This window comes from Giraffa tippelskirchi, chromosome X (genome assembly GCF_054371585.1).
Source record: "Giraffa tippelskirchi isolate mGirTip1 chromosome X, T2T-mGirTip1v1.2.pri, whole genome shotgun sequence".
Classification (NCBI taxonomy): domain Eukaryota; kingdom Metazoa; phylum Chordata; class Mammalia; order Artiodactyla; family Giraffidae; genus Giraffa; species Giraffa tippelskirchi.
The window spans coordinates 8065138-8079268 of NC_137289.1; the positions used below are offsets into that span (position 1 = coordinate 8065138).

At 39.2% G+C, this 14131-nt stretch overlaps 1 protein-coding gene and 1 pseudogene across 1 annotated transcript; one reads left to right on the forward strand and one right to left on the reverse strand.

The window, feature by feature from the left end:
• Positions 1–2387: 2387 nt before the first annotated feature.
• Positions 2388–3118, forward strand: LOC145535950 (uncharacterized). Its single transcript, XM_081564299.1, has 2 exons — positions 2388–2542; positions 2756–3118. Exons 1-2 carry the CDS (start codon positions 2423–2425, stop codon positions 2993–2995), a joined length of 360 nt encoding a protein of 119 aa, XP_081420425.1. The 5' UTR covers positions 2388–2422; the 3' UTR covers positions 2996–3118.
• A 2866-nt stretch (positions 3119–5984) lies between these two features.
• Positions 5985–14131, reverse strand: part of LOC145536648 (tRNA pseudouridine(38/39) synthase-like) — a 33293-nt pseudogene continuing 25146 nt past the window's right edge.

A 14131-nucleotide genomic window follows, 5' to 3' on the forward strand; every position in this document is an offset into this window, starting at 1 on the left:
ACAATGCAGGAGATCGAGGTTCAATCCCTGGGTTGGGAAGATCCCCTGGAGAAGGGAATGGCAACCCACTCCAGTATTCTTGCCTGGGAAATTCCATGGACAGAGGAGCCTGGCAGGCTACAGTCCATAGGGTCACAAAGAGTCAGACATGACTGAACATACACACAATACTAAGTGTGTTAGTTATCACTTGCTGTGTAAAAAATTACCCCAAAACTTCTTGGATTGCAGCAACAGAATCTATTATCTCAGAGTTTCTATGGGTCAAGAATCTAGGTGCACCTTAGCTAGTCCTCTGGTGTTGGGTGTCTTATATGGCTACCTCATCTCAAGTCTCAGTTGGGAAGGATCTGCATCCCTCGTTGGTTCCTGGTAGCATGCAGTTCCTTGTGGTTTCTCACACTGGAAGTTCAGGTCCTCAGGATCTGTTCCTTGATGTGTAAGCCTCTGGGATGAGCATCTCACAACATGATTTTATTATAACGAGAAGACAAAAAGGCAAGAGACACTGACAGCAGCAAAGTTCTAGCAAGAGGAAACTTAACTGTGTTAATAACATCCTATGATTTTTGCTGGATTCCAGTGATTCAACTCAGTAGAAGCAAGTCAATAGGTACAGCCCACACACAAGGGGAGTGGATTACCCAAAATGTTAACATCAGGACAGTGGGAGAGTCATATTAGAAGTTGCTTCCACACTGAGTATTGAGAAGTATGTAGGGAAATAAGTAATACAACATTCTATTGGGAAGATAGATTTGGTACTATCATTTTGGAGAGCAACCTGACAATATTTAGAAAAAAATATTGCTTATAGACTGAATGTTTGTATCCCTCCAAAATTCATAACTTGATACTCTAACCCTCTACCTGTGATGGTATTTGGATGCAGGGCTCTAGGGAGGTAATTAGAGTTGGATTATGTCATGAGAATGGGGGTCTTATGATGGGATTAATGCCCTTAGAAAAAGAGGAAGAGACAGAGGGTAGTCCTCTCTCTGTGTGCACCCACTGAGCAAGGCCATGTGATGACATCAGCAGGAAGGAGGTCCTCATCAAAAACCCAACTATGCTGCCATCCTACTCTTTGCCTTCCAGCCTCCAGAACTGTGAGAAGTAAATGTATGTTGTTTAAGCCACCAGTCTATGGTGTTCTTTTGTAGCAGCTTGAACAGACTAAGGATATCTATTACATAGAAACTCTATTCCTGAGTGTATATTCCAGAAAATATATGCAGAAATCCATAAAAGGACATCATTGAGAATGTTTCTCATAATGTTGCTTGTGGCAGAGGAGTGGAAAGTAAACGTAAGAGTCCCTCAAGAGAGGAAAGAATGGACAAGTGATACATGGGATATTCATTATAATGGAATATGATGCAGTATTAGAAACAATGAACTAGGAAAACAGAGAACTGCATAAGTTGAACTTCAAAGTACAACGTAAGAAACAGAACAAGATCTATGGCACAATGCACCACATTCACACACACACATATTTAACAGGGCTATATATTTCACAGGAGTACAAACATACACAAGGGCATAATTCAGATACAACAGAGCAGATGCCTGATGGTGGGAAGAAAATGAGTGGAGTACTCCAGGATGAAAGAAAAACAGAAAAAATATAAGAAAAAAAACCTTGTAAAACTCAATGGTGATAATATGGCTAGAGTCCAAGAATAGAATAAAAGTAAAAATAAAAGCAAACTTCATGACTGGGCAGTTAATTCTAATCCCTGTCTTTAAGTTGCAGAGTTGGCAGAAAATGATTTAATCAAAATCAGCAGGCTTTAATGCCAGTTGCTCTAGGTAGGGAGATGTTTATTCATGTGAAATGTCTTTTTGTTAGTTTGTAAGACTCATAGCTCCAACTATATTTAAGTTCCGCTATATAGCTTTTGGAGGGATTTTGGGTAAAATATACAAAACACTCACTACTAATTAAGGGTGGGAAATATCAGAACAAACTACTGAGTAGGACAGAGCCTTGGAGACTAGCTCGGAGGAAAAGATTCTTTCTCTAGCATATGTACCACCACAACTGAACATAAGGATATGAGGCTGGATGGCAGTTCTGCTTAGGAAGACTCTGTTGGGATGTTAAAGAAAGCCCCTTCTCTAATAACTGAGCCATCTTTGCTTCATTATCATCCCCCCCATTCCCACCCTCTGAAGTGTCAGGAATGATTTGCTGAAATGTCTAAGCTACATCTTGGTCTCCCCTGCAAACTGTCCTGCACACAGAGGTGTCATAATTTGTGCTTTGTGATGTCCAAGCCCCTCCATAGCCACCATTGGCTAGGGGAGTGCCTTGCTGACCAATCAAAACTGAAGGGTGTGGCCTTTTCATTGTCCTGGGGAGCCATATATATAGCGTGGTCAGTAGGCCTGGGGTAGACCACTGGGAGGCTTCAATATGGCCAAGGAGTCCAGAAAACCAGCAGAGCCTAATACAGAGACGGACCAACCAACCTCAAGTTCCAATCAGGGGAAGATGAAGGTTTCCGGTCAACCCAAATCCGAAAGTGGTGGCAAGGTAAGATGACCCTACTCAAGCTACTCTTTTTTTCACTGATTCCCTCTCGCCCAAGAATCTTACCTTTGCCCTGCCTGGCTCAGCCCTCAACCCCCCACTGCACCTCAGCCCTGACTCCTTCTCATGAACTCTCCCTTTCTCTCAATATCACATTTTCTACCCCCTAAACCAATGTCTTTTTGGCCTCACTCTGTTGTCCTGTTGTCCTTCCAGGTACTGAAGACAACCACAAAGGTTAAAAAAAACCTTCAAAGGGTTTTGAGTAAAAAAGTCTCTGGAAAAACTACCAACTCTATAAGAAAGCCGAAGAAAACTAGACAATCAACACAGTTCGGCCATTATCGCCGGTTGAATGAGACACTGCGTCAGAATGATCCAGAGCAGAACCAAGAGGAAGTGCAGAAGCCCATCAGTGGAAATAAAGACCTGAGCAGCCAGGTTACTTCAGAGTGAGACCGGGGACCTCAGAAATACCCATGAAGTCTGAGGTCTGAGAAATGGCCAGATGTGTAGGCATTGAATTTTACAGCAACAGGGTACACTGATGGTAATTCAATAAAAATCAACTTGTGAAAAGTTCTGTGTGTTTCTCCGAGTTCTCTCGTGGTGGTGAGGGGGGAGGAGGAGCAGGGAAGGAAGGGAAGAGACGGGTGTGTGAGGAGGGAGGGACAAGGGTCCTGCAGGGCTGGGGGCCAGACTGGCAGAATCAGTTAACCAGACAGTGGGGGAAAGGAATGCCTCAGGACTGAGTGCTGAAGACAAATTTCTTTAACACTTCAACCCACAAGCAAGACCCAGAAGGGCTCGGCCTTTTTGTATCTAGTAGGCGGCTGGAGGAGGGGAATGACAGAGTGTAGATAACCAGAACGTATGCGGTTTGAGGTGTGTGTTGTGTGCACAGTCACTTAGTTGTGTCCGACTCTTTGTGACCTCCTGGACTATATAGAGCCCACCAGGCTCCTCTGTCCACGGGATTTCCCAGGCAGGAATACTGGAGTGGGTTGCCATTTCCTTCTCCAGAGAATGTAGATGGCAGTGTCATTCCAAGAAATAGACAAATCACTTCCAGGCCACCCACCTCCTAGAAGTATGTGTGACATTTCACCTTATGATGTCAGCAACTACAGGTCCTCCAAAGGGCCAAAATATCTCACTCTACTAAAAATTACTGATACATCCCTAAGGACTAAAGTAATGGTGATAGGAAGCCACAAATGCAACACTAATTAGCCCACTTTCTAAGGAAACAAGCATGGAGCAGTGGCTTCCCAAGGGCAGGTCAGTGGGAGCTGTCTCTTTTCAGCGCAGGCAATGGTCTACAGAAAACACGAGAACAGCATTATCTCCCCCTCAAAAATCTTTTGTCCTTATACCTTCCAAAGTTGCTTTTTTCTCTGAAGAGATGATCCTTTTAGAGGAGTTTTCCTAAAGTATAATTGACATATAATATGTTGCACATGGTTAAAGTAACAGTTTGATGAATTTGGTCATATGTGTACACTTGTTAAACCACAACCACAATTTTAAGTGTGAAAATACTCATCACTCTCAGACATCCCCCCTTCCCCTTTGATCATTGTTCCCTCTTGCCCCTCTCTGCATGCCCATAGTCATATAATCACTGATTTGCTTGCTGTCGCCATAGATTACATTTTCTAGCATTTTATACAAATGGAATCAACATGTACTCATTTTTATCCAGCTTCTCTCACTCAGCATAATTAGAGTCAATGTTCTTGGGTACATCAATAGTACATTTCTTTTTAATATTATGATTGTTGTTTTGTTGAGAGTTTAGTAGTGTTTAAATGATGCCACAGACTTGCTTTAATTTTATTAAAAAAATTGATCATTGTAAAGCCGTGCACAGTCCTAAGAAATAGAGAGAGATACCTTATCCCCTTTACCCTAGTTTCTCCCAACAGTAATATCTTGCATTTCTATAGTACAATATCACAATCAGGAAATTGAAAGTGTTATGATCCATTTACTTTATTCAGCTTCACCAGTTTTACATGTATGAGCTTGTGTACATGTGTGTGTATAGTTCTATGCAATTTTATCACCTGTGTAGATTCCTGTGGTTATCACCACTACAGTCAAGATACCGAAAGTTTCTATCCCAAGGATCTGTCATGCTACTCATCCATATCCACAACTACCTCCTTTCCTCATGATCCCTAGAATCCAGTAATTTGTTCTTTATTTAACTTTGCCATTATAATAATGCTACATACATGAAATCATGTTAAATAAATGAAATCATTTAACACATAACCTTTTGTGATTGGCTTTTTACATTTGGGATAAACCCCTTGAGATCCATTCAAGTAGTTGTATGTTATCAAATTTTTTTTTTTTGCTTTCTTTATTGGTGAGTAATATTCTATGGTATGAATGTACCACAGTTTAAAAAAAAAAACACTCACTCACTGAAGAACATTTTGGTTGTTTTTTCTTTTTTGACTATTACAAATAAAACCGATATGATTGTTCCTGTCTAGGTTTTTCTGTGAAATTAAATTTTTTATTTCTCTGAGATAAATTGCCATAAGAGCAATTGCTGGGTCATATGGTAATGGAGTGCTCAGTTTTGTAAGAAATAGCCATACTTCTTTCCAGCGTGGCTATACCAGTTTACAATGCCGCCAGCAGTTCCTCTGCATTCTCACCAGTATTCGGTGTTATCATTTTTAAAAAATTATTTTAAGTCACTCTGGTTCATGTGTAGTGATATCTCACTGAAGTTTTCATTTGCATTTCCCTTATGGTAAGTGTTGAACATCTTTTTATATACTCGTTTGCCATCTGTGTATCCTTCATTGAGATTTCTATTCATGTCTACAGCCTATTTTTTTTAACACTGGTAGAATCAGACTTTCATGAATTTGAACACAAAGCACCGGTTTCCAGGTACACAGAAATACATCGCCATTTTACAATTGCTTTTTTTTAAATCTCAATCTTTTTGGACGGGGATAAAAGAATAAACTGTTTCTTATTTAAGCAACAAGACCTTTCTTACTGTAATCTTATGGGCTTTTTAAAGAGCTTATCGTCTGAATTTCTAGAACTTCTTGTAACCATATATACACTCTCCTTTCTACACCAGCCTACCAACCAGGTGGTCGTTGCCTCCTGGATTCTGGTGAGTTTTTCCATGGTTAAATGCTGTCTTAATTTCTGTATCAACACAGAGCCTCTTTGTTGGCCTCCATAAGTAATATTTTCTTCCTCTAGTCTGGCATTATAGTCCCTTTAGGCTTTTTGTTTCCTCTTCATGAAATACATGTAGATGCTCATGTACATCCCCTGCTTACAAGATGCTGGATCAGGAGTCTTATTCTTGGCATGTAGGATCATCTATTAGGGGCTTATAGTGTGCGTTTCCTTCTACTACAAATGCAGTGGTCTGCATTATGACAGAGTTATTAACCTTTCTTTATTCTATCACTCCATCCATCTTTGGTCCTTTCCCATGGGGAACTGCAACGGAGTCCAGTCCTTCTAGCACACTCTACAACATGTAAGTTTTAAGAGTGTATTTAACCTACAGTAGTTGGTGATGGGTTACACTGAACTCCTGAAACTCCCAGTCATAAAATCCAGTGGCTATCTTGAAACTCAAAGTCTTACAGACAAGAGAAATTCTACAGCCATACCATATTGAGGTTTCAAGGGATATTTCTCTATGCTCAGCAGCTCATCAACAGTCTGTCTTTTCCATTTCTTGGCCAATTAGCAAAAGGAGAACCATCATACAACAGACATGATGATAAAGGAACACCTGGCCTATAATTTCAAGCTGACATGCTAGAAAAGTTCTTGCCCTCTCCCTTCACTCAGGCACTGGACTACTAGCTGTACTTGAGCAGAGAGAATAGTCCACTGAAAATTAATCACTCTGTTGGCTACATCCATTTATACAAGTTTGTGAAGTCTTATGTGTCATCATACTTTTGGTGTTTATAATATCTAAGTCAGCACAAGGGGGAAATGGCAGTAGGTCCACTCATGATAGCTGAACCTTGCACTGAAGCTGAGTTCTACAGGGGCCTGGGCCAGTATATGGAGGTCTTGAGGGAGCATCTGATTGCAAATGTGGGGATAATGAACCTCTTTAGCAGCATGGCTGACCTTGTTCAAATCAACATCCTCTGAATCCAGCTCCTTGGAAAGTAAAAACAAAGGCCAAGAGAAATCACCTTTCAAAGTCACTTAATACCTTTCGTTGTTCACTCTTATCAGTGAGAGTTGGAAGTCAGCCTATTTTCTCCTAGTCAGTCTTGTTTAGGGCCTCCGTTTCTCTTCAGTGGTTTTGTGTTTTTCTGACTGGTAAAGCTTTAGTATCCTTAGTTCAAAACAGATAGACTATCTTTAGGGCTGCATGTCTTTGGTAATGAGCACTGAAATTTAAAAAAAAAAAAAAAAACAACCAAACAAAATAGCACACCTAGGATTTCCAGTTCTCAAAGAATTTTCTCTAGTGTGTGAGTCCTTGTTGTTGTTGGCCTGTTCCTTCTTAAGCCATTTCGCTTCCTTCTCCAGTTTTTATACTCTTTTTAAGAGTTCCTCTGTCTGATTTCTGTCTATGATGTTTTTAGCAATAACATGATAACCCCAGGAATAAAGGAATCATACAGGCTCACCACATGTACTTATCATGGGTCACAGATGTAGTCCATTTTCTAGTTGGATTTTTAAATTTTATCAATATTGAATGTCAAGAGTTCATTATACATTTTTGGCTTCCCTGCTGACTCAGACAGTAAAGAATCTGCCTGCAGTGTGGGAGACCTGGGTTCGATCCGGGTCAGGAAGATCCCCTGGGGAAGGGAATGGCAACCCACTCTGGTATTCTTGCCTGGAGAATTCCATGGACAGAGGAACCTGGAGGGTCACCATCCATGGGTTTGCAGAGTTGGACATGACTGAACAACTAACACTTTATACATTTTAGATACAAGTCCTTTGTCAGATAATGTTACTTATATTTTTCCCAGTCTGTAGCTTATGTTTCATCATCGTTACAGCATACTGCACAGAGTAAAAGTTATAATTGTGTTTATGAATATTTTCCTTTTATGGATCATGCTTTTGGTGTCTAAGGACTTTCACTTGGTATTAGGTACTGAACATCTCTAAAATTATAGAGTTTTACATTTAATCCATGATTTGTCCTTTGTTTTTGTATAAGGTATAAGATTTTGGCCAAGGTTCTTTAAAAAAAAAATTAATTAGAGATGTCCAATTGCTCCAGGAAAATCTGTTTAAAAAGGCAACTCTTCCTCCATTTTCCTTTTTATCAAAAATAGTTGAGAATATTGTTTTGATTCTATTTCTGGGTTCTTTATTCTGTTCCATTAATAAATGTGTCTATCCCTCAGCAAACACCATGCTATCTTCAGTATTGTGACTATATAGTAAACCATAATACTGGGTAGAGAGACTCCTTCCACTTTATTCTTGTATTCTTTGTAGTTTTATTATCAGAGTAATACTGGCTTCATAAAATGAGATGAGAAATGTGCTCATCCTCTTTGATTCTGTGATGGAAATTGTAAATTGACATTTACTCTTCTTTAAGTGTTTGGTAGAGTTTTCCAGTGAAATCATGCGGGCATGGGTATTTTTCAGGACATAAACTACAAATTCAATATCTTTATTGGTTATAGGACTAATTATATTGCCTATATAACCTGGTTGGGGTGGGGGTTGTGGTAATTTGGGATTATTTCAAAGGATTGATTCATTTCTTCTAATTTTTCAAGTTTACTAGTTAATAACAGCATCTACCTATTATCCATTTAATGACTGCAGGATATGTGGTGATATTCCCTGTTTTATCCCTGATATCCGTCATTGTCATCTCTAATTTTCTCTTTTCTGTCTTTCCAAAGGTTTATCAATTTTATTGATTTGGGGGGAAGAAATAGAGAAAGTCATTAAGAAAAAAAAAAAACATTCTTCCTTTCAATTTCCTTGAACTCACTTGTGTCCGACTCTTTGCGATCCCATGGACTACAGCCTACCAGTTTCCTCCATCCATGGGATTTTTCAGGCAAGAATACTGGAGTGGGTTGCCATTTCCTTCTCCAGGAGATTTTCCTGACCCAGGGATTGAACCCAGATCTCCTGCATTGTAGGCAGACACTTTATCATCTGAACCACCAGGGAAGAATGAACATGTCAGTTCAGTTCAGGTCAGTCGCTCAGTCGTGTCCGACTCTTTGCGACCCCATGAATTGCAGCACGCCAGGCCTCTCTGTCCATCACCAACTCCCGGAGTCTACCCAAACCCATGTCCATCGAGTCGGTGATGCCATCCAACCATCTCATCCTCTGTCGTCCCCTTCTCCTCCCGCCCCCAATCCTACCCAGCATCAGGGTCTTTTCCACTTTTCCAATGAGTCAACCCTTCGCATGAGGTGGCCAAAGTATTGGAGTTTCAGCTTCAACATCAGACCTTCCAATGAACACCCAGGATTGATCTCTTTTAGGATGGATTGATTGGATCTCCTTGCAGTCCAAGGGACTCTCAAGAGTCTTCTCCAACACCACAGTTCAAAAGCATCAATTCTTCAGCGAACATGTACCTGTGTGCTATTAGTGGAAACATCTGTGTGGCATGAAAAGTCCTTCAGCGTCACATTTAGTTTGAAACTGCTACTGTGGATATTGGTAGATATATTAGTATCTGAGAGCTATTACTGATGTCATTACTACTGTCTGGAACATTCCAGGAGGATGGCACTTGTCACTAGTTGCTGGGACTGGAGTCTTCTCTGATAGAATGTGTCTGGTACATCAATTTCTATTCATTTACTGATGATTCTATCTGTACCTATGTGCACAGAAAGTATCAAAGGCAAAAGACTAGTGCATGCTGAGAGCAGGCCTATTTAATGAACTGAGTAGTGCACCTTTGCTATTATAAAAGGCAACAGAAACCTGGAGACACATTTTCCACACTTCTGTCATAAAGTTATCTCTACCATCAAGATAAGGTGGTAACCACTGATCTGGCTATATAAAAGTGGCCTCCATCATTCACCATGCATGCATTCAGTCCTTATCAGGTGGCAAGTACTGTTTGGGGTGCTGGAAACAATTATACTACAGACATTACTGTCAAATAACTTTGCAATTAAAAGGAAACCAGGTTCTTCAAGGCCCCCTGAATTTCACCTAAACCTTTCAGTTCAGTTGCTCAGTGGTGTTTGACTCTTTGCGACTGAAGCATGCCAGACTTCCCTGTCCATCAACAACTCCCAGAGCTTGCTCAAACATAAGTCCATCCAGTTGGTGATGCCATCCAATCATCCCAACTTCTGTCATCCCCTTCTCCTCCTGCCTTCAATCTTGCCCAGCATCAGCGTCTTTTGCAATGAGTCACTACTTTGCAGCAGGTGGCAAAAGTATTGGAGTTTCAGCTTCAGCATCAGTGCTTCCAATGAATAATCAGGACTGATTTCCTTTAGGGTGGACTGGTTGGATCTCCTTGCAGTCCAAGGGACTCTCAAGAGTCTTCTCCAACACCACAGTTCAAAAGTATCACTTCTTCAGTGCTCAGCTTTCTTTATGGTCCAACTCTCACATCCATTCATGACTACTGGAAAAACCACAGCTTTGACTAGATGGACCTTAGTCAACAAAGTCACATCTCTGCTTTTTAATATGCTGTCTAGGTTGGTCATAGCTTTTCTTCCAAGGAGCAAGTGTCTTTTAATTTCATGGCTACAGTCACCATCTGCAGTGATTTTGGAACCCAAAACAATAGAGTCTGTCACTGTTTCCCCATCTATTTGCCATGAGGTGATGTCATGATCTTAGTTTTCTGAATGATGAGTTTTAAGCCACTGTTTAAACTCTCCTCTTTCACTTTCATCAAGAGTCTCTTTAGTTCTTCTTCACTTTCTGCTATAAGGGGGGTATCATCTGCATATCTGAAGTTATTGATATTTCTCATGGCAATCTTGATTCCAGCTTGTGCTTCATCCAGCCGAGCATTTCACATGATGTACTCTGTATATAAGTTAAATAAGCAGGGTGACAATATACAGCCTTGACACACTCCTTTCCCAATTTGGAACCAGTCTGTTCTTCCATGTCCAGTTCTAACTATTGCTTCTCGACCTGCATACAGATTTCTCAGGAGGCAGGTCAGGTGGTCTGGTACTCCCATCTCTTGAGGAATTTTCCACTGTTTATTGTGATCCACATAGTCAATAAAGCAGAAGTAGATGTCTTTCTGGAAGTCTCTTGCTTTTTCTATGATCCAACTAAAACACTCTTGTTTTTTCTATGATCCATCTAAACCTTCAGAATTCCTTAAAGCTGCCATCATACCCACTTTTGAGAAGTGTCATACTCAATCTCTGGCCCAAATCTGTTCCTTTGTTTCACTTAATCTAGTTGACCCAGGCTGGCATTTTTAAAAGTAGTAATTTTTTTTTAATTAATGGAACAAATACATCCTAATAAGTTAGGAAGCAAAAACTTGTCAAACCTGCCAAGTCGAAGTTTCTATTCCAAATATTATCAGACTGTCACATTCTAAGGACTGCAACAACATCCCCAGCACCTGACCATCTACCTACTCTCTCACCTCTTGTCATCTTCTTCACTGACCAAAGTGTCAGCTAGCTGTTCACAACACCTTCTCCTCAGAGAAATACAAGCAACCATATTTTAGATACATGACTCAGTCTTTTTATGTGGTTTTGGCCTCCAAAAACCTACTTTTATCAGAGGCAAATGATAGGATAGTGATTTTTCATCATCAATTTTCTCCATCATTATGAATAATTTTGTTGCCTTCCAATTTCTGACAGCATATCTTATGTTTTTTCTGATTCATAATTAGATTTTACCAAATTGTCCATTTTGATCACCTTTTCAATGTGACAATGTTTGGAATACTTTTAATCTATATTTTCAATCCAATAATTTATGTTGTTATATTTAACAGTTTATCTCTCATGGTTCCTTTTGTTCTTTTAGTATTTTTAACTTTTTGAATTGCATCTTCAGTTCACTTATTTTCTTCAACTTTAATGATGAAACTCTTTTGGACTATGAATTTTCTCATATGTACAGTTTGCCCTTATTTAATAGTAATAGTGATACCTAAGGGCTTACTATATGTACTTTTATAAATATTCTAATATATTTATTTAATACTCCAAGAATCTTATTGAATAGGAAACTGCATAGAGGTTTTACATTTTCTCATATTTACACCAGATCACACTAGCAGTGGATGACAGAGCCAAACTGGAATTCAGGCAATCTGTATGCAGGTATTGTCCTCCAAATCATCATAATTTAAAAAGTACTCTAGAGCAGTTCCTGTGTTTCCCTTTGCCCCACAGAAAATTCTGGCTAAGATGTGGTGGCTAATTACGTTATCCTGGTACAAATCATGACAAATAGCAATATAAAATCCCTTTGAGTCTTCATAAACTGTTAACAACAACATTTTGGAAACCTATTTTTCAACAGGAAGACTATTTCTTGTAAAGTGTGATCATAAGTAAATATTTCATGGAAATCTTAACACTAAATAGCAATAGTCGAATTAGTTATCAAACGTTTATTTCTCTTCACTTCAGACTGTGTGACCCTAAAACCCCTCTACCTCAAATACCTTCAATACATACAATATATCATTAGGTGGCTTTAACCAGCTTTTAAGAAAAATTTCTGTTCTGCAGTAACCTATAACAAATATTGTAAATAAATATATTGTTGAATTTTGAAAAACAAACTTTCAATGATTGGAAGCAAGGAGATATTTCTAGTCTTAAAATAATTTAGATATTTTTCCAATTAAAATGAACTTCCTATCAAATTTCCATCTTGGAAAATTATGAAAGCAACGATTCAGATTTATGTAGGTAATATATCCTTCATAAATAAGCGAAATGAAGATTTTTGTGATGAATAGCATCCAAAACAGTTTTTTTTCTGTCAGTAGAAAAGAACCTACAATTGAGTGTACAGATCTATAAATATGTTCACATTGGATTCAGTTGAATATGAATAACAATTCAGCAAATGTTAGCATTTATCATCATATGTGTATGCCAAGATATGGTAAGGTTCAACACTTTTTTCATTCACTTAATCTTTGTTTTCTTAGAGAGCTTGTATTTGTACCTTATGAGTATGATTTTTTAAATTTATTTATTTTTTAATTGAAGGATAATTGCTTTACACACTTCTGTTTTTTTCTCCCCAAAATCAACATGAATCAGCCTCAGGTATACATATGTCCCCATATGATTATTCAATGTCTTTTTAGGATACTATAACTGATGCCAACTTATTCTATCATTATCACTACTCCAAAACTAAACCTTCCCGACATATTGTAAAAATAAATTTTCTTAAAATGACACATAGCATTGCCTAAAACCAGTATTTACAAGACTATTTGCAATGTTTTATGTAAATATCTAAATGGGAACACCAAGAGACTGACACTTCAACCACATAAAACATGCTGTGAGATTTCTTTCCTACTACTTCCTTTCTGCCGTATTGGGAAATTCCCCTGGTACCATCTAGAAAAACATTTGCTTCCCTTCTTGTCCATACCATTATCATTTCACTATTTGCTCTATTCCAAACCAATATTGAACAGAAATTGAAAATGAGTATACTCCAAATTGGCCTTTCAATTCTTCCTCTTTTTCAAATCAGAGAGTGGACAGAATGAAAACATCCATCAATCCTAAGTCAATAACACTTGGAAGAAAATATTGTTTTTTATTTCCTTAATCACTCTTCTTCTAATTACTTCTCGAACAAAGTCTGACTTTGAGGACTGTGATATGACCTTCATTTTTACTTTATCTTGAGTCAAATCAGAAGTTTCATACACTTGGTATGTCAGCCCCCACTACCTGAAAAAGTAATTTTGACAGTGGCAGCCTGAGTGATTGCTTTTAACTAAGGGTAGGGAAACCATGTCTTAGTTCAGCCCAATGCACTGGTTTTTAACAGTCACGTAAGTGAAATATTGGAAGGAAGGTTATGGCCAACCTAGATAGAATATTTAAAAGCAGAGACATTACTTTGCCAACAAAAGTATGTCTAGTCAAGGCTATCGTTTTTCCAGTGGTCACGTATGGATGTGAGAGTTGGACGGTGAAGAAAGCTGAGCACCGAAGAATTGATGCTTTTGAACTGTGGTGTTGGAGAAGACTCTTGAGAGTCCCTTGGACTGCAAGGAGATCCAATCAATCCATCCTAAAAGAGATCAATCCTGGGTGTTCATTGGAAGGTCTGATGTTGAAGCTGAAACTCCAATACTTTGGCCACCTCATGCGAAGGGTTGACTCATTGGAAAAGTGGAAAAGACCCTGATGCTGGGTAGGATTGGGGGCGGGAGGAGAAGGGGACGACAGAGGATGAGATGGTTGGATGGCATCACCGACTCGATGGACATGGGTTTGGGTAGACTCCGGGAGTTGGTGATGGACAGAGAGGCCTGGCGTGCTGCAATTCATGGGGTCGCAAAGAGTCGGACACGACTGAGCGACTGAACTGAACTGAAGTGAAATATTTGGCTGAGGACCACCA